This window comes from Blastomyces dermatitidis (genome assembly GCF_000003525.1).
Source record: "Blastomyces dermatitidis ER-3 genomic scaffold supercont1.8, whole genome shotgun sequence".
Classification (NCBI taxonomy): domain Eukaryota; kingdom Fungi; phylum Ascomycota; class Eurotiomycetes; order Onygenales; family Ajellomycetaceae; genus Blastomyces; species Blastomyces dermatitidis.
Genome location: NW_025544781.1, coordinates 1,917,258 through 1,941,848, shown reverse-complemented (window position 1 = coordinate 1,941,848; position 24,591 = coordinate 1,917,258). Strand labels below are relative to the sequence as shown.

At 31.2% G+C, this 24,591-nt stretch overlaps 2 protein-coding genes across 2 annotated transcripts; both read left to right on the top strand.

The window, feature by feature from the left end:
- Positions 1-11,871: 11,871 nt before the first annotated feature.
- BDCG_17502 (uncharacterized protein) lies at positions 11,872-12,319 on the top strand. Its single transcript, XM_045426615.1, has one exon. It carries the CDS (start codon positions 11,976-11,978, stop codon positions 12,123-12,125), a length of 150 nt encoding a protein of 49 aa, XP_045282090.1. The 5' UTR covers positions 11,872-11,975; the 3' UTR covers positions 12,126-12,319.
- A 6,602-nt stretch (positions 12,320-18,921) lies between these two features.
- BDCG_17501 (uncharacterized protein) lies at positions 18,922-19,372 on the top strand (the record flags this gene model as incomplete). The annotated part of the gene is made up of 2 exons (XM_045426614.1): positions 18,922-19,084; positions 19,148-19,372. 2 exons carry the CDS (start codon positions 18,922-18,924, stop codon positions 19,309-19,311), a joined length of 327 nt encoding a protein of 108 aa, XP_045282089.1. The 3' UTR covers positions 19,312-19,372.
- Between the last annotated feature and the right edge of the window lie 5,219 nt (positions 19,373-24,591).

Sequence of the window (24,591 nt, the reverse complement as noted above, 5' to 3'; positions counted from 1 at the left end):
ACTTGAAAGAGACAGGCTCTGAGCAGAGTGATGCTACTAAGAAACTAAGTCACTGATAACTAGAAGAATATGAACTTCTACTACTAAATGATTCAGTCTTTGTCTCTCATAGTAGAGCAGTGTATCAGAAGTTATTAAGAATTCATTATAGTGATTCTTATACAGAACACTTCAGATTAGAGAAGATTGAGAAGCTTCTAAAATATAAATATATTTGAGACAAGCTTCAGACAGATGTCAAAGAGTATATTGAGACTTATAATGTCTGTTAAAGAATAAAGATTCTGCAGTATAAGTAATACAGTGAGTTAGTATTACTGTCTGTTTTAAAAGACTTATAATAGAATCTATCAATGAATTTCATAGTTAATCTGCTGAAGTCAATAAGAGTCAAAGAATATAACTTAATTTTGATTATAATTAATCACTTTATGAAGATGATCAGATATATTTCTACTTATAAAAAGATTAAAGCCTCTGAATTAACTGACCTGTTTTTAAATATCATCATTCATAATCACAGTGCTCTGAAATCATTGATAACAGATTAAGAATCTCTCTTCATCAGTAAATACTGATTGACTTTTTACTATCATCTTATAATAAGACATCTTCTCAGTACTGTATTTCATTCACAGATAGATAATCAGACTGAACATTAGAATCAGATACTAGAATAGTATCTTTAAGTATTCTATTTATATTATCAGAATGATTGACTCAAACATCTTCTGATCACTAAATTTATATATAACAATGTAAAGAATATAATCTTAAAGATATCTTCTTTCTACACTTATTATGAATATAATTCTTTATTACTCAGTGACATCACAGATAACATTTTAAGAAGAGAGATAGACAGTCAGAATATTAGACAGATACAGAGAACAGAGTATTTCTCAGTATCAGAAGTAAAAGTGAGATTGAAACTTTTGAATAAAATTCATAAGAAGGCAGCAAAAAGCATTCATTATATTTAGAAGTGATAGATAAAATACTATAATTAAAAATATCTTTCAATGAAGTTCTTAATAGAGAATCAAGTGCTACTTTTAGTAAAGAATATCAAGATAATAAGACTGTATAAGAAGCTCAGTGAGCAGTGACTAGTAATAAGAGTGATAAGTAAGCAGATATATGAGTTGAAATTATTCACAGAATTGAAATTAATTCACTCTGTTTTTCACATTTTCTATTTGAAGCTCTATAAGCAATACTCTGAAACAGAGCTGTCTCAGTCAGATAATATCAAGATTAAGAGTGATATTAAATATCTTATAAAGAAAATATTGAATAAGTAAATATATTATAATAAGCTTCAATATCTTATTAAATAAGAAGATTATTCATTGTCAGAGAATTCATAGAAATCACTTGAGTATTTGAAAAATGCTGAGAAAGAGATTGTAAGCTATAAGACAGCTAGTAGAGACTGTCTTATTACATATCAGAGATATTGAGTAAGAAATACTGCTTAAGACTTCTTATTTTTCTCAAAGAGTTTTTTAGAGATAATCTTACAGTAATAAGTCAGTATCTTATAGACTCTATAGCACTCTTCTTCTATTTTCTCTCAAAAGAGTTTTTTAGAAGTTTAATAAGACTACACAAGTGTAAAATTTCTGAAGCAGTTAATAAGAAAAGAAAGAGATATTTAAAACTAACAAGAATTAATATTATTAATCTGTAAGCTGCTGCTATTCTAATAGAGCTGCAGCTCACTGAAAAAGTAAAAAAGAGAAATCTCAGAGTCTACTTATTAATAATTATATTCTTATTAAACTCATTCTTCATCATTAAAGTCTTTAACACTGATATCTTTATCTGTCAAGAAGTTAGCACTGCAGTATCACAGAGAAGCATGCTATAGAAGAATATAAGAGATACTTGAAGTATTAACTTATCAATTTATAAAGCATCTCAGTTATCTGCTTCAATTGAAGCAAGATTCTCTTCAATTAGTAATTGATCTTTATAATACTTTCAACAGTGATATCAGCTGACTTCTTCTTAAGATTAGTCATTCTGAGATGTTTTTTTATCTCAGAGACTTATGCTTTCATCTTCTTTTACAGATAAGTAAGAAGAATCTCTTCAGTCTTGACAGAATTCATTAATACTTAAAGCTTTAAGACTCTCACTCTGTACTGCTTGAGTATCTAAACTTCTTATCAGAGTTAATATAATATCTTTCTGTGAAGTAATACTTACAGAGAGATAGAAGTGATTATTACAGATATAATAAAAATAATAGAAGTAAGAGAAGAAGTAGATGTATAAAATCCCTCTCTTCTTCAACTGCTTAACACAGTACAGACAAGTAGTAGTACTAGTCAGAGACTGTATCAGAGCCTCTTTACAGAGAGAAGATAAAGAAACTATGAGATTCTGCAGACTCAACTCAGCAGTATTCTGAGCAGAGCTCAGACATGCTGTGAAAGAGAAACTACAGATTAAGCTTCTCAGAGTCACTGTCTCTGAAATCAAGCTCTTTCTGAGTTTCTCTTCAAATGATCACACAGGGTCATACATCACTGTATTAACTGAGAGAGGGGGCAGTGTCACAACAGCAGTAGAGAGAGCAGAGAACAGATCAGACACAGATGCACCAGCTGGCAGAAGAGATAACACTTCACTGCAAGACACAGCAACTATTACCACAGCTGCAAGAGAAGCAGAAGAAGATGTGATAATAAGAGCAGTGCTCCCGCAGCTCATTGACATCACTGCCTTCAATCTGGCTTTCTTGACAGTCATGGAGGCTACAGCCACATCATAAAGATGTTTATTCACTAGAAAATGTCAGAATAAGTCTCTTATTATCTCTTAAGAATGATGCTTCCATACACTCACTATTACAGATAAGAAAAGGAAAGAAAAATGTTTCATAAAGAAGAAGATCTTTTCAAAAAATCCTGTCACTACTGTTAACTTTGTCTCTAAAACACATTACTTTTACAGAGAATTTCATATATAGAATAGAATATATTAAGAGATCTGTAAGTCACTTATTAACTATATTTTTCATATTCTAAATTGATATATAAGAAACTCACTTATTACATATTTAATTTGAATAAAGATGAGAAAAGAAAGATCTACACAGTTAGCAGAAAAACTCATCTATTTCTTTATACAGTATACACACTGTTAATTAATTAACAATTATTACTATATAATAAAGATAATTTCTAATCTAGTAATCTTAAGAATATAGAAACTATACTCTTAAAGAAGAGAATATTATTACATTCTCAGTCATATCAAGATCTCATTGCAGTTTCACATGACTTATTACTTTTATATGAATGATTTCATTTTATCTGAATCAGTTTTCAATCACTCTATAATATTATTTGAATATATTATAGAAAGATCTGATTAATGAATATAAGAACTTCACTTCTATACAAGATCAGCAGATTACTCTTTCTTGATAATAAGATGCTGCTGAGGTATCACTTCAGCTATTCTCACTTGTGAAATAAGAGAAGAATATTCATTCATTATCTATATAGAATAGCTAGATACTGACTCTTCATCAAAGAAGTCAGTGATTCATTTTTCTTCTACTGAAATATATATAAGAGTTACTGTGTGTCTTATACAATCTTCTTAGTATACTAAGTATTATATCTGTGATATTCTCGCAATAACCCTGTAGTCTACAAGCTCACTATTTAAGCAAGATAGTCAAGCTCACTTATACAGCTTCTTAAATAACTATCTCTACATGACACCGCTGACTAGTCATTACTTCGGTTCCGCCACATTACATTTTTACAGAGAAATTGATTAAAACTATTTAATTTTATTCTAAATCATTCAATTCTCCTCACATAATAAGTGTGCAACTCAAATCAGTTAATAAAGAGTATAAAAAAGAATTAAGTATTAATAAAAGCTCTTCAGTCACTGAAAAAGTAATTCTTACTTAAAAGAATATGAAATTATAACAGAAAACAGCTCTATTTTTAATTCTTTGTAAGAATATTGTGTAAAACTCAGAGAAAAACACCTTACTTTTTCAAGAGAAGTAAAAAACTATTTCTAAGATCTTTTTTTTTTTACATTAACTGCTGCAGAAGAATGAGATAGAAACTGCTAAGATATACACTACTGTATACTCTCTATCAAGACTTTCTCTCTTCAGAGTCTTGATATTATAGAGAATATAAGTCTATTTCTATATATTAATATAAATATTGTCAGCAGAATGTAGAGAAACTGATTATTTATATCTCAAAATAGAAGACTTTGTCAATGATTATATTAATATAGAGTTAATTCTCAAATTCAATAGAAATCTAGTATTACTGTTCTCAATCTCTTGCAGAATCTATTGAATATTGAGATATTAAAACTATATTTAATATATCTCACTGTGCAGGGATCAAAGGCTCAGTCAGACCTTGTGTAAGAAATCCCGCTCCTCGCGGATTCTTTACCTCTATTTCTATCTCTCGCGTAACCAATAGGGCTAGCGGCCCTTGGCTACACACAACTATATAGACTGGAGTTCATGAATACTATTCATAACTCAGCTTGAATGCTATTATATATTTAATCTCTACATTTATCTTCCTACTGTGAACACTTCTAGTAGTTAACAGTACATATCATGTCAAGCTGCAAACACCTGAATAATCGCCTGCGAGCACTTATTCTTACATTTCAAGCTCAGTCAGTCAGCAACTGCCTGTTATGACTGAAAGAACTAGAAACTCATACACTTCAATCTCTGCGAACTCTACTGCAGGCACTCAGAAGCAGTCATCTGAATCATGAATAACTTCTGTGAAAGAAGTCTCAGAGAACTTATCAATCACTTGTGAGACATCATTCTCTGCATCTGTGACAGAGAAACTCTCTGAACTCATGAACAAATCAATCTCAGTGAAGAACATTCTTAAGCATCTTCTATGAGATCAAGCTATTTTTCTACAAGGAATACTTACTGTCTGTAAACACTCTTAAACTGAGTCTCTAAACATGATCTTCAGAGATACCTGCAAACTGAAAAGAAACTTTCTCAAGCTGTGATTACTTAAGGCCATCTATTGAATCATAATCTATAAAAGCTTTTACAAGTTTGCATTTGAAATTGACTTACAAGCCCAGCTGTGTGACATGAAAGATGAAGAAGCTATTACCTATGTGATGACAGACCTCTATTACACTGAAGTCAAGAACTGGCTGAATTATCTAGAGAATAATCATGAAAGATTCTGATAATCTGTTCTCAAGACCTATCTAGAGAATAAGTTAAGAGACTTCATGAGTCAGACAGAGAATATCTGAGCTGTGATCATTAATATTAGAAAAAGAGATGAGAAATCTGATGAAGACTACTCACAGTACTTCATGAAATTATGATATGAATTAAGATCTGTGAAAACAGAGCTCTGAAACAAGATCTGAATGATGATGTTTATAAAGAGACTGAATAAAGACATACAGAACAAGCTCATTGAGTAAGACTCTAAGTTCTTAACTTTGAAGAAACTGATGACTCTCATCTATTACTTGCAGATCACTGTGAGAGTCACAGACTTGTAGAGAGTGAATCATTGACTGATTCTGCAAGGACCAGGATAACAGAGAACAGATTTGTTAGAAAAAGATGATAAGATACAGAGAGATTCATATCTGACTGCTGAGCAGAGAGAGAGAGCTTCATAAGCTCTCATGAACAGAGTGTATAACAGAGAGATTAAGAAAAAGAGACTCTGTTTCATCTATTCTAAATCAGAACATCTTCACACAAACTGTCTGAACAAATTAAAATAGAAATTTGAGAAGTCATGAACAGAGTCAGCAACAGTCTTCTTAAGAATCTTGAAGCTGACATCTGAATCTGTTGCTTCTTCAATGAAAATGCTTGCTTGTGAGAAGAGACTGTGCTGCAGTGCTGCTGCTCTGCAAGCATGAGAAGTATTAATGAACTCAGAATCTCAGATCACTGTAATGTCTCTAAAGCTTGCAGAGTGAATGAGCTGAAAGATGAAGACTGAGAATCTGCTCTTATAATAAGCAGAATGTGAGAACTCAGATCTGAGAGCTGAGAGACTTATAAGAGTTATCTTTGAATTGCAAGATCTCTCTGAAATCTGAAGAAGATTTGTGAAAACTGTAATTATTGTGAACATCACAGATGATATATATTTGAGACTTGTATAACTTCAAAGACACAATTCACACATAGCTGTCTGTAAGTCAGGTTTATACTTTCAATCAGTGTTGATAGACTCACTCATGAAGATAGAAGCAGTTAATACTGCAGAGTTAATTAGAGAAGACAAGCTCATCTATATAATGACTTTGTAAGTGTCTGAGAATCTTGCAGTCATGAAAACTAAGCTTCAGATATCAGAGAAATACTGAGATCTCACAGAGATGTTCAGCTCAGCTAAGACAGCTGAGCTTTCTTCTCACTATAAGAAGAATCTGGTAATAGATTTGATAGAAGAGTAGAAACCCTTCTGAGAATTAATCTATAAGCTCTTTCATTATGAGACAGAGGTCTTGCAGACCTATATAAAGAAGAATCTAAAGAATGACTTTATCTGATCTTCACAGATCTTCACAGAAGCCTCTGTGATATTTATAAAGAAGAAGAATGAAGATCTCAGATTGTGTGTAGACTATCATAATCTGAACTTCAAGATAATAAAGAGCTGCTATTCCCTGTCTCTGATTGAGAATATGATCAATCATCTTACAGAAGCTGTTATATTCACACAACTGAATGTGATCAATGTATATACACAGCTGTGAATACAGTCTGAGAATGAATAAAAGACTGTCTTTAGAACTGCACTGAGATTGTTTAAATATCTAGTGATATCTTTTGATCTGACTAATATTCCTGTAATATTCCAGTCTTTCATCAATAAAACACTTCATGCATATCTGAATATCTTTGTGATAATATATCTGAATGATGTGGTAATGTACTTCATGAAGGAGAAAGAACACACTGAGCATGTGCAAAGCATGTTGAAGATCTTAGATGAGACAGAACTGTATATTAAGCTTACAAAGTGTAACTTCAGTGTCTGCTGAATTAATTTCCTAGAATATATAATCACTGCAGATGATATTCAGATGAAACCTTCACAGATTGAGACTATTCTATCATAACTGAAGTCAACTAGTATTTATGAGATTCAGATCTTTCTGAGCTTTGTGAATTTCTATAGATAATTTATCTTTACATTTATAAGAATCTTCTTAACTCTTACAGACATGCTGAAGAATGAAAATAAGAAGAAGTTATTCTATGAACAGAGAATAAAAAGATTATTAAGAAGAAAGAACTGTGAGAACTTTCTTATCTCAGAAGCTCACAGAGTCTTTACAAGATTGAAACAGATATTCACAGACACAGTGATACTGTTTCACTTTGATCTCTTGCTCTTAATCAGATTGAAGACAGATGTCTTCTTCTTTACAATTTCAGAAATAGTCTCATAACTACAGTTAAATGAGAACTGAGTTTCAGTGATCTTTTTCTCATAGAAGATGTAATCTGTGAAGATCAACTATGACATTTATGATCAGAAGCTTCTCATAATAGTGAAATTCTTTCATCACTGATATCACTACTTTGAGAACCTTATAACAGTGATTACTATTAGAACTGATCATAACAGCTTACAACAGTTTACTTCAATCAAGAAACTCTCATAGTAACAGATTTGCTGAGCTCAGAGACTGAGTGAGTTCTGATTCAAGATAGAATATATCAAGAGAACTAAGAACTCAGCAGACAGATTCTCTCACAGATCAGACTATATTAAGAAGACCAGAATGACAGACATAGAGAGACTAGAGAAGACAGAAAAGCTTCATAGAATACTCAGACTGAGTGTTATAAAGAGATTGACTGAAGAGTCTCTCAATTCTCTGTGAGAGAAGAGAGAAGAGAGAGAGAAGAAGTCTGTACAACTACTCTCTATAACACTGAGAGTCAACACTCTGAGAATCTTCACAAGAATTCTTGAAGAGAGTATCTATAATCTGAAGAGTTTGCAGGCTTTGAGAAGCACTGCAGAAGATCTGATATAAGAGAAAACAGAGTATAAGTCTTTATAAGATCTTCTATTCAGATTGTCTGAACTGCAACTGAAGAATGAATATACTCAGTATATTCAGAAACTGCTCATGACAGAGATTAATTCTGCAGAAATAAAGAGTTGAAGAGACTTAAATAATCTCTTATAAAGAGAGAGCTGAATTTATATGCCTATAAATGAGTTTCTATATATAGAACTTATCAAAAGGCATTATAACTCTTCTTTAGCAGGTCATTTTACAGACATTAGAACTCATGAGTTGCTTACAAGAAAATACTTCTAATCAAAGATGTGAGAACTTATGAAGAAGATAGTGAATTCTTATACTGTTTATCAGAATTCATGAGTTGTGCAGTCCAGGTCATATGAAGAACTTACTTCTCTACTTATTTCACAGAAACCTTGAGAATAGCTAGAAATGAATATTCTTGTGAGTCTCTCTGAAAGTAAGAACATATATAATGTCTGCTTTGACAGTGTGCTGATGATAGTGAATCACTTCATCAAGATAGCACACTTTATACTCACTCACAAGAACTTGAAGTCAAAGAATTTGACTCATATCTTTATCTGCAATGTGATTCAGTTGCATGAGTTGCCTGCAAACATTGTCTCAGATAAAGAATCAATCTTCATAGAAGAGTTCTGATCTGATCTGATAACTATACTGAAGATCTCATGAGATTTAAGTACAGCTTTTCATCAATAGACAGATGATCAGATAGAATGTCTGATAAGTATATTAAAACAGTATCTGCAGTGCTTTGTCAATTACAATCAGAATAACTGAGTATATTGATTATCACTTATGAAGTTCATATACAACAACTCAAAGCATGTCAGCACAGGTAAAACTCTCTTTGAGATGCTCACTGAGACTCATTCACAGATAATCTTGATAAATCTGCAAGAGTACACTATAGAGTGTAATGATACCTGTGAACAGGCTGAGAGAATTCAGAAGATTCAGAAGAAAGCTCATGAATTCTTGAGAAAGACTCAAGAGTATCAGAAGAGATACTATAACTTCAAGTATATTACAAAAAGTTTCAAGAAAGATAATAGAGTCTGACTGAGTCTAGAAAACATCATTATATAAAGATCTAGTAAGAAGCTGAATCTCTTGCAGACAGAGCTTTATAAGATTGTGAAGAAAGTTAGCTTACAGTTCTACAGATTGAAACTGTCATCTGAGTTACAGATATATAATGTTTTTCATGTCTCTTTACTTCATGAATATAAGAAATTCTCAGAAGAGAACTCTGTGACTCATCACTCTGTTCATAAAGCACTAGAGAGTGAAAGAGAATATCAGATTAAAGAAATTATTAACTCAGAGAAGTAAGATCACAAGCTCTGATTCAAGATTCAGTGATAAGAGTATTCTGATAAGATGAATAAGTTCACTTAAGAATCATCTGAGCAGATAAGATATCTGCAGAAGCTGAGACATGACTTTCATACTGTGAATTCTGACAAGTCAGAATGACATGATCTTCATTAAGAACCTGATTGTGATAAAGATATTAACACTGTTATTTGTGAATTCTAGTCTATAAGATAATGAGTTTCTACTGAAATGAACAGTCTGCAGTGTATATAAGAAAAGAAGAAAATATATTCTTATTAAAGCTAAAAAACAAGAAAATAAACAGAGTCATAAATGCAATTTAGAGATTAACAAAGAAAAAATAAAGAAAACTCACACTTACATTATTAACACTTATAACACTCAATCTCTTCATAACTACTAATTTCTCTCTTCAAAGAAGCAGAGAGTATCATACTCACAGTACAGACAATTGTTGCATTTGATATGAAGATCATCAGAAATGCACAGACTTCAGAGAAGTCAAACATCAGAGCATGCACAGTTGTGATAGAACTTTGAAGACTGGTTATCTGCATATGTGATCAGATATCTCTTACAAAGCTGTGTTCACTCTCTCAGTTGTGCTGAAGTATTCAGCCTGGAAACAATGAGAATACAGAGAGAAAACTCATCTGCTCAGGTCAACTTCTGTCACAAATTCATGACATTTGTATTGTCTTGATTACCTGGATTTTGCAGGTACTCAGAGACTCATCTTTCATTGACAATGAAATTGTGAAAATGCGCTGCAGTGCAAGAACTATTGATAGAGAATCTAGACATATTTGCATATGCCTGGTCAGAGATTGTGCAGGTAGAAGAGAGATGATCATAGACTTATGAGACTGCAGAAGACACTGACAACATCAGAAGCTTCACAAGAACTGTCAGCTAGAATCTGTAAGAAATTACTTATGAGAAGACTTACAGTAAAGAGAGAGACTGCACTGCTTGAAGTCAGAGACTGATCTGAGAAAGGAATGAGATGAGCTGCTGACCTGAAGATCAGATGCAGTAGCAGAGCTGAGAGAAATGAAGATGCAGTTATGAGTGACAGTATCCCTGCTTCATCAGCTGATAAAAAGTGATCAGAGAAGTCACAGAAATGCTCACAAGAAGCTCAGCAGCAGTCAGACATTGTTTATGAAGATATTGAAATTGAAAAAATTTTTATTCTTGAGAAATTCTTGAATCAATATACAGATATTGTCAGGAACACTCTCTCTCTATCATCTGAATAAAAACACTTCACAGATGAATGAGAATACTCACAGTTTATAAGAATGAGAGCTGTTATAGAAAAAGAGAAAAGAAGATGAGATTCTGTAAACAGATCTGAGATATTTATACTACTCTAGAGAGATTTACTTACACTGTGAGTGATCTTATAAAATAGTCAGATTACTCTAGCAAATAAGAGTGATTATGAATCACAGGCCTGAATCTTTCTATATGACTACAAAGAGTGATTGCAGACTGCAGATATCTTAATTCTACAATTCTACAGAGTTAGTGAAAGAATGGAAAATTTCTCACAATTCTACAGTGTCAAAGAGCAATGATTTATAAGAATGAATAAAAGATCAACTCACAAATATTTCTCTTTGATGAGAGTGATCTCACAGAGAGTGATTCACCTGTGAGATGAATCTGTATGATGATCACACAAGAATCTTATAAAAATGATTGAGAGTTAATCAGAACTCTTCTGTATAAAAGATATAAGATGAATCTGCATGATAGTCAGAGAAGAATCTGTAGATTATAAAGAATCTTATAAAATAAGAAACTGAGTGACAGACTCTTTTCTCTTCACAGTAATAAGGAATTTTTCCTCACTGAGATTTTTTATAGATATAAAGGATTTTTAGTGAGTATCACTGCAGTACTGAGCTGACTATGAAGTCACTCAGTGAAAGGCTTTGTGAATGAAGCCTTAGAGAGAGAAGAATATGTAAGAAATCTCACTTCTTACAGATTCTTTACCCCTATTTCTATCTCTCACATAATTAATAGAGCTAGCGGCCCTTGGCTACACACAACTATATAGACTGGAGTTTGTGAATACTATTTGTAACTCAGCTTGAATACTATTATACATTTGACCTCTATATTTATCTTCCTACTGCAAACACTTCTAGTAGTTAACAGTACATATCACACCAAGCTGCAAACACCCGAATAATCGCCTGCGAGCACTTATTCTTACACCTTGAGATATACTGATTTTATAGTTATTGTGTCTGCCAATTATGTATTAAATACAGTTGCTGAGATATCTTTTTGTACTTTTCTGCCGGGGATGGGCCAGATTGAGAGGGGTGGTACAAGGGTGAGACTTGGCATTGATGTCTAGATACACTGAAGACAGACCGCGGAGGTTGCACTTCAGAAGTGACTGTTAGTTATATGCTTGATATTATCGCCGAGGTATCTTTTTGTATTTTTCTGCTGGGGATGGGCCAGATTAGGAAGGGCGGTACGAGGGTGGGACTTGGTGTTGGTGTTTTGGAACATCAAAGATGGACAGGGTTTTCGCGGAGGTCGCTCCTCAGATATCTCCACAACTACAGATCGGGGATCTTCCAAAATCGAGAAGATTGGTGCATATGGCTAGGTCTCTTCACCTTACAATTTGTATGGCAATTTGGCCCGGGGTTGTGGTGTGGTAGGGGAGAACGGGGGATAATCCCACACAGGAGTTTCGAACAATGTCTGGTTCACATTTGGCTGGATAACTCCACCACCACACAGGGTATGCGGTCGGCGATGGGGTCAGAATGCTCGTATGATCGAGGGCTTTTCGATGGATCTATCGGCGGGTTCTTATTCGAAAAATCGAGCGAGTTCGTGGTGGAGCGGTTGACCTCTCTCTCAATTGCCTCTGATCTTTTCATGATTATGAATAGAATACTTATTCTGTAATATAAATGAAAATTCTGAGTATATTATAATACACTGTGTATTATACAATAGTTTTAGAGTCAGATTGAAAGAGAAGTATGATTTAAATTAATTAAATATAAGATTCTTATTCTCAACTGAGATAGAAATTAAATACTTAATAGACTTTCTATTAGAAACTTAAGCAGTTATAAGAAAATAACTGCATTCAGAAATATCTAAATATGAAGAGATGAAAATTTATCAGATATAATCTGTTAAAACAGCTATATACTATCTTTTAATAATATTATTCTATTATAGTCTCTCTTTACTTTACTTTTTCTTTTCTATTCTTTTCTATCTACTTATTTAATATATCTATCTTTAAGACTTTGTTCTCTTTTCCTTTGTTATGATATTTTCAAATGATTTCAAAGTATTAGAAGATCTTAAAATACTGTAATTTATAAAGAATTTTTATATTCTGAGCTGAAATTCTCTGATTTTACATATCTGAAATTGATAAATGTATAATAGTTAACTCTATAGATATTAGAAAAACTCTGAGATTTAAAAGTTCTTAGATAGATATTATAGTCTCTGATTATATATATCTATAATTAAAGAATAATAGTAATAATAATAATAATACTTCAGAGAACTCTGTCTCTTATAAATAAGTAAAATATATTATCATTTCAGTGATTTTATTAGTAAGACTATCTTAAGTAAGTATAAAGTATTTAGTTAAGAGAAGATCTTCTCTCTCTTTTAAACTTATATTATAATTTATATTTATTCTAATTTAAATCTTCTGAGCTGTTTAAGATAATAATTACAGTCTAAGTAACTCTTATTCAGAGATATTATATATATATATTAACTATATTAAATATCTTCTACTTTTAATAATTAGTATAGATTTAAGTTATTATTATTATTATTATTCTTTCATTATACTTATATACAAGCAGAGCTTATAATGAGTTCTTGTATAATATTAAATACAGATTAAGTGTTAATTATACAGAAGGAAATACAGGTATTAAGATTATATCAAGATAACAAGAATATAGAAAAATACAAAGAAGTGATAATTAAATACATATAATAATAACTTCTCAGCTCAGAAACATAGAGTGATTCATTGAAGTGATTTGTACACCTCTGTATTTATTAGAAATCTGAGATGCTTGAGTTCCGGATTTAATGTATTCTCTCTGCGGGTTTCAAACTCATGCGCCTTGGTTTCCCACATCAAGATACTATCATGTAGCCGCATTAATCATTCAGTAACCAGGGCTATAGATTTAAGTAAGACAATATTATCTTTAACAGTAAAGCTGTTTATAGAGATATATTTACTATCTATACTTCTATTCATATATGTTGATGATTATTATATCTACTCTAATCACGTGCCACTCAACTTATATAGTTTCACCTTAGATAGACTACATGTATACTACAATATTATTCTCTAACAGGTTATGAAGCTCTTCTATGAACAACTGCTGATAACATATTAATCACATCTTCATGTATCATTGAACATGTCTAGATGTCTCTTTGAATCTATGATTAATTTGAGATCTGGTAGAATGACAGATTTAACAAAGAAATACATGCCAGTGTGAAGAAAATGAAATTCAGAAGCACTGAAAGTGCAACAGAGAATAACAGTTAATTTGATAACATCTATAACAATTGACTTTAATAGAGATTTTACAGATTTAATTGTCTCATACATCATCAGAATGTCAACTCAAGAGAATGATCTATATGATTCAACTTCTGCGAGTGAGATAAATTATGTAAAGATGAAGACAATGAAACTTCAACAGGAAATTGAATGAGTGAAAACTAGTAGAGTGAGTGAGACTCTGACTGATACTGATAACACTGTCAGTGCAGATCTGACACAGTTTCTACAGAAATAAGAAAGAACATCTACTCTGATGAAAGTTTTAAGAGAATTTCAGAATCAGATTAAATACATCAGAAAATCAGTTATTCTTACAGACTCTGAGAACTATTCAATGTGAAAGAAAGAAATCTTGCTGACTGTGAAGTAGTTCTGTATAATTGATATCATTGATAAGAAGCAAATCAGTTCTATAGAGAATGTGAGTAATGACATACAACAATTTTAAGAAGAATGTAATATATAACTGTATAATCATATGTGATTCATAATTACTTTACAAATGAAGTCTTATTTTACAGTATTAAAGAAATCTGAGCTATCTGCCTACACTCTGTGAAAGATTATAGAGAAGAATTTCACTGAACAGCCTGCTGTTAGAAGAACAAGATTGTATAGAGAAATCATGACTCTGTCTGCTAAGACTAAGAACTCTGATCAGATCTTTATCAAACATTTAATTACTATACAGACTGAATATATATATTTAAAGTTTAAGACTGTGAACTACATGTTTTTTGACTGCCTGCTCACTGAAGTGAGTGAGATATGAGTATTATTTATCAGAAACTGAATGAATCAGATTAATAAGAATGATAGTCAATCTCTTGAGACTGACTTTATGAGTCTTTGTCAAGATATTCTGCTATTTCTCCCTGCAATGAGAGAAGTTCAGAAGAATGTGATAATGAATACAACTGATAACATGAAAAGTAACAATGAGAGTACAGACTCCAGATCAGAATACAGAGAAAGTGTACTGAGAATCTGCTATTACTATGACAGAGTTAGTTATATTCAGAATGAGTGCTGAAAGAAATACTCTGAGAAGTATTCTATCAATTTTAATACTCTCAGAAAGAATAAGAACAAGAATAATAGCAATACTGAAACTGATTCTGTTCACAGTGTTATGAAACAAATATTCTGCTTAAGAGATGAGATTTCTTCAGACAATAACTTCACAAAAAATACTTGAATATTGAACTCTGAATCAGATACTCATATCACACCTTATAGAGATTCTCTTATAAGGGAAAAGAGAAATGTTAAATTGTCATTGATAATAACAGATGAAATCAAAGTCTCTGCTGTGATAGTTGAGAACATAAGCGTATCAGTTGAAGAGATAAATATGATATTGAATGATGTCTGTTATATCTCAAATTTGAAAGTTAATCTTATCAGCCTGAGCAAGCTTGTACAGCAAGAATACACTTTTAAGTAATTAATATATAAGAATAATCACACTATCTTACTTGTGTCTTCTGACAGAATGTTCTCTTTTATCACAAGATTAAATGATAAAGATATCTATGAGTTGAAAAAGCTAATCATTTACAGAGATCTGATTCATTTTTCTATATCTGATGATAGTCTCACACCTGCAAACTCCATGCAGAAAATGAATAATGATACAATATTAACATTATCACAGATGAGTGATATAAAGATTGTGAAATATACAATAATGAAATGACATCAGAAACTCAGACATCTCAATTTAACTGATATCATCAAAATAATGACAGACTCATATCTAGAAATGAGAATTTGTAAATAACAAGCTCTACTGTTTTGCAAGGTCTGTCTGCAAGTCAAGATAACATATTCAATCTTTTAATCTATGATAAGAGTCATCAAATCAGTGATGAGACTCTTTATTGATTTAGTAAAAGAGGGGAAAACTCTCTTTGATGAGAAAGACATACTCTCAAGAGAGAGTGTAAGCTACTGATTAAGAATTACTGATAATACTATGTGCTATTAATAAACAATTTTAATGACATTGAAAGAAGAATCAACAGCAAAGCTGATGAACTTTATAATAAGTATAGGGACAACTACACAGTGAAGAATTGAAATTCTTCATTGAGATAAAGAAAGAGAATTTATAAGTTAAAATCTTAAGATCTATTATCAGATTAAAAAGATTACTTATAAGATAATCACATCTGATACATCATAATTCAATGATTCTGTGAAATGTGCTAATTGTATTATTACTGAAAAGACAAGAAGTCTACTATTTAATAGTGATTTGAAAAGAGATCTTTGAAGAGAGATAATACAAGCTGCAATCATGATAATCAATACATTCTCAATATTAATTAAGTTATTTAAATGTACTGATGAGTCTCTACTTACACCTTTTAAAGTATGAACTGAGATACAATTCCTAATTCATTGAATACATAAATGAGAGTGCAAGATCTACAAAAAAGACTTAAAAGTGTCTAGCAAACTTAGAAATAGAACAGATGACAAGGAATAACAGCTAGTCAGTTATCACAGACTACATCAATATTACCTATGAGATTCTGTAAGATAATACCTGGAAATCACACATGATGTTGTCTTTAATGAGGATTTTAATATAAAACTGACTGAACCTGTCAACGCGGTCAAGGAGTCTGTTAACACAGTCAAGAAGTCTGTTGATTTTTCAGAAGAGCTTGATGTTCTAGATGCTAACAAAGAATGATAACACTGCTTATTGAGATACCTAGCTAAGAAGAAGTCAGATACTTTGAAGATAATTGTCAATAAGAATCTGAAAGATGCTATTGATTCAGTCTATTTCTTGAATAATGATACACAGCTTATCAATGATGAGAAGATAGAAGATCTTGTCAATGAAGATGATTCTGTTCTTAGTACTCTGACTGACTGTTCAATCATACTTACAGAAGTCAAAAGAAGCTCTGACTAAGACTATTGATATGAGATTATACAGAGAAAAGTCAAGATATTTGAATAATGGAAGATATACATTATTGTTAAGAGAATATCAGATATGAATATTCTATCAGAAAAATGAGTGTTTGATCAGAAACTGAATAATAAAGAATAAACTATCTAATTTCAGACTCATTGAGTGATTAGAGATTTTCTGCAGAAATAAGATATTTATTATACAAAATCATATACTGCAGTGATATCCGAATCAACATTATATAGCGTATTTACTATATCAACTATCAATGAATGAAAAGTTAAATCAATTGATTATATATCAGCATTTTTGAATGAAACTCTCTCAGTGAATGAGATTATCTATATACAACTGTCAACAGATGTGAGACATGATAGAGACACTTTAGTGAGACTACTTTGACAGAGCTTATATGAAATGAAGTAAGTAGTGAGAGTATAATACTTTCTTATCACAGAATATCTTACTATATTGAGATTCAAGATATCACACTATGATGACAGCTTTCTATATCACTCTATTCATAAGATATACTTGACATTGTATATTGATAATGCTGAGTTACAGACTCTTAGAAGCAGTAACTGAACTGAATATTGATGAAAATAGCTAAGCAGTTCAAGATAAAGAGTGTTAATAAGAATAAGTCATATTTGAGAATGAAAGTTAACTGTCTGAAAAATAAGAATATGACAGTGACACAGAGTCACTACATAGAGAAAATTCTTGAGAATTTTGAACTGAATAAGATGAACTCAGTCAGTATATTAATAACTGCAGAAATATGTATTAACTTCTCATCTGATAAGAGTGATAATTTAGATGATGATTTTACAGTTATACAGTATCAACAAGGATTAGAATTCTTATAATATCTGATATTAAGCAGCAGATCAGATCTGGTATTCATAGTTAACTATCTTTCAAGATTCAACTCACAGCTGTATAAGAAATGTTGATCAGCATTGAAACATATTCTGCAATATATCAAGAAGATCAAGAACTATAGTATATTATATAAGAAAGAGAGTGATAACTTGAGTTCTGTTATATATTATAATTCAAACTGAGTAGAAGCATATTCTCAATATAAATCAATAACTGACTATATTATATTTATAAATGAATCACTGATATCATGGCAATCACAGAGATAAACATCTATCATCAAATCAACTACAGAGACTGAATATATTACAGCTAGTGAAGCAGCTTGTGAGATTATCTGACTGAGTGATATATTATATAATACTGAATTAGTGAATGAAAAGACAAAGATCTGTTTAAGACTATAAGTTGATAATAAGAGTGTAGTTAATCTAGCAAGAGAAGAATCTCTAACACATTAATCACATTATATTGAGATAAGATATCATATTCTTCAAGATCTGGTTGAAAAAGAATATATTATCATGAAACATATTGATTTCACAGTTAATGTAGCTGATGATCTCATTAAATTATTAACAAGATCAGCATTTGAGAAATTTGTTGAGAAGATTGACTTGAAGAAGATCAAGAGAGACTAGAGTACTGAGAATATCTTGTATTATCAGATATTATATATATTCATTGATTTTTTACAGTTATCACTATACAGATGCTTTTTCTAATAGAGAAATCAGAGTCTGATTGATATAATTAATTATTATTATGTTTTTGAAGAAATTGCATTGAGACGGGTGAAATAATAGTAGCGCAATTAGTAAGACATTGTAGCAAGAGATATTGAAGCTACTACACAAGCTCTAACCCACGTGACTCACACACATATATTTAGCTTTCACTAGCTACTAGTTAGATAACAATAACAATCAATCATGTTCAACCTCTCTCACAGGTTATGAAGCTCTTGCACTTCTATGAAGTGTTATAACCATGTAATAATCATACAATAAGCTTTTCAAATAGCTGCTTTTTTCATTCAAATACCTCATATCAAATGCCTGTCAATACAAGATTGATCAACTGTGAAGAGACTTCAGAGAATCAAACTACTGCACCTGAATTCTTTTCAACCTTAATAACTGTGAGAAAATCACCACACAATAACAATAATCAAGATAATGATAATATAACTGATGAAGCTGCTGTCTTGAGGCAATGTATTACTCAGATGAATGAAGAACTATATTAGATAAGAGCTTCTAGCAATTCTACTACTACAGCTACTGTCAATGATGACAATAATCTAAGCTCTGATCTTGCTGCTTATCTTCAGAATCATGAAGATATCTCTGTTCTGAGCAGAGTTCTTCAAGAATTCTGTGAATGTGTTAAATATCTTCAAAAACCAGGTCTTCTCAAATCAACATCTGATTATCTCATTTGAAAGGAAGAGATTCTGCTTATTATTAAGCAATCTTATACAGAAGATATTCTCACTAGCAAGCTTTTAAAGAATGTCTTCAAGAATATGAAATGATTCTGAGAGAAATGCAACTTCTGACTATACAATTTTATATGATCTTCTATTTCTATTGAAGTCAAATCTCTTTTTACTATACTTCAAGATTTCCTAAGTTCTGCTGCTCTATGAAATGTCATAGCAGCATTCTTTTCAGAATGAGTGAAAATCTGCAGAGCCTGTCTGTTCAAGAAATTCAATGATATCAGTGCAACTGCTATCTATGATGACTTCAACTACTTGTTCATAGAATATCTGCTTACAATCTGCATTGAGTATATCTGTCTTGAATATGCTAATATCCCCAACTTCATATTCTTTGACAAGCTTCTCAACAGCCTCACCAAGAAGTGGTCAATCTTTATCAGAGATTGCATGAACTATGCAGCAAAGAATGATAATATCACATCACTAGAAGATGATTTTCTTGATCTCTGCAGGGATATACTACTCCGCCTGCTGTTGAATGATAAAAATGCCAGAAATGACACAAAGAATAACAAAGATGCCATCAAGGATGTGAAGGATAATAAGAACATCAAGAAGAAATGCACTGCCTGCAAGATGAAAGACCATGATGAATCAAGCTGCTGATTTGAACACTCAGAGAAATGACCTGCAGATTGAAAGAATAGAAAGAAGGTTAATAATGATAATGCTGCTACACCTGTATGCTACAATACTGAGCAAGTCTTCTAATGATGCTCATGATGACCGCCAATATCGACGTCAAAATGATGGAAATACCGATAACGATGCCAGGCCCCAGTGCCTATATGATGCCAGGCCACCGATTGCCCATATGATGACCTATGCCGATTGCTCATATGATGACCTATGCCGATGACCTATGCCGATGACCTATGCCGATGACCTATGCTGATGACCTATGCCGATGACCTATGCCTATGCCTATGACAATGAAAACCACAAAAATAATAAGAATGAGATCCCGCGGCGTTAGAATAACTGGGGGTAATACCAATACTGAAAGAATGAATTTAAGCGTTCTTCTTGCATATTTTTTATGTTTTTTCATGTATGAAGCTTCATTATGAGGAAACTAGACTCTACTTTTTGTAATTAATTTTTATTGCAGATTTGAATGATTTGGGCACTTTTAACTGTGTGGGTTAACTGGCCTGCGTAGCATGAGAGGGTGTTGAAGCTACTACACAAGCTCTAACCCACGTGACCCACACACATATATTTAGCTTTCACTAGCTACTAGTTAGATAACAATAACAATCAACCATGTTCAACCTCTCTCACAAGAGAGAGTGTTGATGATTACTACATCTACTCTAATTATATACTACTCAACTTATATTTATACGGGAAGAATGTAGAGTTAATTTACAGTGATTACACTGTGAATTCATCATTTCACTCATGTCACATGTTGCTGATTGTAATACATGTTTCATCATTATATTCAGTGATACATCACTAAATATTAAATATTAAGATAGTGTTAAGACAGTACAGAACTTTCTAATATTATCATGATACTACTTAGTAACTGTGTAATTGATAGATATTATTATCAGAATACTACTAAGATACTATAAGATACTGTATACTGTTCTGTCAGTGAAATCAATACTATTAAGCTAGTTAGTTATTTATTACTCAGTACAACAGCTGCTATTTATTAACTATTTATTCTATTTAAAGAAATAAGACATTTCAATTGTAATGTAAATATCTTATTACTTAAGACTCATACATTAAATAATTATCATTTTTATCACTATTCTGTATTAAAATATTATATAATACTGTCTTTCAAATCATCAGCAGTCTGATAATAGTGTAATTATCAGAATTCTCTTGCAAAATCAGCAGATTCAGTAAATAATCACACATAATATAATGTAGAGAAATAAGTGTAAAGAAAATTTACTTAACTTCTCTTATTTCATAAATAAATATAATTGTAATCTGATCAAGCTCTGTCTCTTAATATTGAATGATATTCTCTTTCATGAGAGAGATTCAGTGAATACAATTCCTGGTTTATAAGTTAGTGATAAGTTAATAACTGATTGATTAATAGATATATTAAACTAAGAATATTAACTTATTATAGAAAAGAATTGAACAGTGATCTAGTTTTAAAACTGAGAACTTATTTCAATCAGCATTGTAGAATTCTCACAGCTTATTAAGAAAGAAGTAAAGAAGTTCAAGCTTTGAGAGATTTATAAATTATATACTGATTTTCTCTGATATCTTGTTTAATAATAGATAACTAAAAATCTTCAGAGTAATATAATCTTTTATTAACTCTAACTTAATAGAGTAGTTCAGTAAATCATTATTATCATCTGATTCTTCATTCATTCTCAGCAGATTATTAAATAGTGTTAAATAAACTGTATATAGCTGTTGAATCTTCTGTGTCAGATACAAGTCAGATCTGTTAAAAGAATCTCTTAATACTAGTTATAAGATACAGTAAAAGCTCTTCTATAAGAGCAGTGTCTTCTTCACATTACAATGATTTATTCACTGCACTAGATTCTTATAGTCTTAATACTTGTTCTCTTCTGTCAGAACATTGCAGTTGTTAGATACAGTGTATTCTTTAATCAGCTTAATATAGTGTAAATTAATATACATATTCAGCTGATTCTTCATATATCATATAAGCTTTGTTTTTTTGATATAATCACTAATATGTGTAACAACTGTGTTCATTATTAAAGCAGAGAATAACTGATGATTAATAACTGAATTAGCTCAGAATAATTTAAATGTCACTGCTACTCTTATCACAGCTTTAATAAGAAATTGTAGCTATCAGTGAGCTGTAAGTATGATTTAATAAGTCACTTCAAAATCATTTTCTCTCAGAAATTGAGACATGAATAGACTATTACTTGTTACAATGACTGCATATATCTGAATAATAAGATCAATAGATGATTGATTTAATGCTGAAAATGCTGCAGAAATAATCTGCTTAATTACTGAACTAAGTTATTTCTTCTTAAGCTCACACTGTAAGATAAGAGATATAATAATTAAAGCTTAAGCATATTCTTGAAGCTGATACTTCTTGAGATGAGTGATCAGTGACTGTAGATGATTTCAACTATGAGAAAAAGAGAATGTCTATAATATTCAGAAGTATTCTAGCTAATTATACAGTAATATGACAGTACTGATCAGTAATAAGTATGAAATCTCTGATATATCAGTGAACTTACTATGATATGAATCAGATAAGAAAAAAGAGATCAAATTCAAACTTAAATATATCTGAAAAAGAGATACAGTCTGCAATGTTATTTCTTACTCTTGATATATTTAGTCTCTGTGTGTGAGATTCAGCAGATCATTAAGTTTAGCCTGAAGATGTTATATATGATAGTGAAATCAGCTGTTATTGTGTAGATTATAGTTCAGATTCAGTCAATTCTTGTCATTGATAAAGCAGTTTCAGTATAATCTTCTTACTGTTAATTCTTTAATCTCTGTATTACTATTATACTGCAGCATATTTTCAAGAAATGCAATGTAAGATGCAATTAGACTGGCCGTCAGAACCATGAATTTCACATTTAATCCCATTTGGTCTGATCCCATACATTTCTTGGCGTGAATCCCGCTGGGACTGGCTATCAAAAAAACATGTAAAGTGACTATATATCAGATCTTAAAATGGAATCATGACTTGAAAAAAATGAGAAAGTGATCCCATTTGGTCCCATTTAGTCTCATTCTTAGTATAAAGTTACTATTTTTAGACATTTTAAGGTTTTTTTTAGACTATTTTTAATTTTTTAAAAAGTAACACTTTTTGATAACACTCAAATGAGATTTAAAGTCATTTAAAGCAATAAAAATAATTTAAATTGAGAAGTGGAAATCATGGTCTCATTTGGAAAATGTGACAAGAGTAGACAGTAAGTCTCACTGAGATAGTATGAGACTACTATCTAATGCTAAAACCGTGTAATGAGATCAGTCAAATTGGTAATGAGACTATCAAAAAATCTGGTCCTGGTCCCAGACACGGTCACACGGTCAGTCTAGATGCAATCACTCTCATCTTTTTTTCATTAATATTTATTATAACTCTCTTATAATTCAATGTAAATAAGTCATATGATAATACAGCAACTGTATCAGAAAAATTAATATTATAAGAATCAAAGATTAGAATAAAAATATTATTTTACTTTAAGTGCTCAACAGTACTCAGTGTAGAAATCAAATAAAAACTTATTAAGCTTCAGTACATGTTCTGATATAAATCAAATTCATCAATAAATAATTGATATAACAGAGAAATAACTTGTATATCAGAGTAAAATATACTTTTCAAAAGATCTTATTCATGTGCTGTAATTTTCAACTCAGTCTGAATTAGTGAAGATTTACAATATAATCATATCTCAATCACCTCAGTTTTAGTTCTCATGACCCGGTGAAGAAAATACCGACCTTGACTCTTATATGCCAGCAGATCAGAACCTGATTCAAATGTTATATTCATATAAATGTAATTCAAAGATTGCTTAAGCCAGCGTACGATTACAGGCGTACGCCGGCTTCTTATACACTGTACACTAAATTAATTGATGGCCGCTATGACCTCTTTACATTTGTAAGCAAGTTCAGAAGTGGCTGTGTTATCATTCAGCAGTTGTACATTCTTCTGAATCATATTCTTTCTCATCAGATTCAGTCACACTCATATAATCATAACATACATTCTAGCTTCATGTGAATTAGCATGTCACTAGTGTTCTCAATCATGTGATCTATCTCTGATTTGGCTAGTATTTTATATACACTCTCACAAAGAAACTTTCACTATATTATATTACTTATTCACTAACTTTTTTCATTCTTCAATCATCTTCTTCATCATCATCATTATTAAATGTTATTATCTTATTCAAGATTTCTATCTCTTCTTCTGTTCAACTCTTTCTATCTGTTTATCTATCATATTATACATATTTCTGATAATGACTCTCTGTTCTTATAACAAGTATTATTATAGTGTTCATATCAGGCAGTTCATTAGCAGTAAGTATAATACATTATAAAATATAATCAGAACTTGTTTATCTTCTAATAATTATTAGAATATATTACTATGAATAGCACATCTTCTTCATCTTCTTATACATTCTCAATCATTTTTCTTCTCAGTGAGCTTCTGATCATGTTTTCTGACATGATTTT

Coding starts and splice junctions, on each gene's coding strand:
- BDCG_17502 (XM_045426615.1), top strand. CDS start 11,976: ATGGACAGGGTTTTCGCGGAGGTCGCTCCTCAGATATCTCCACAACTA.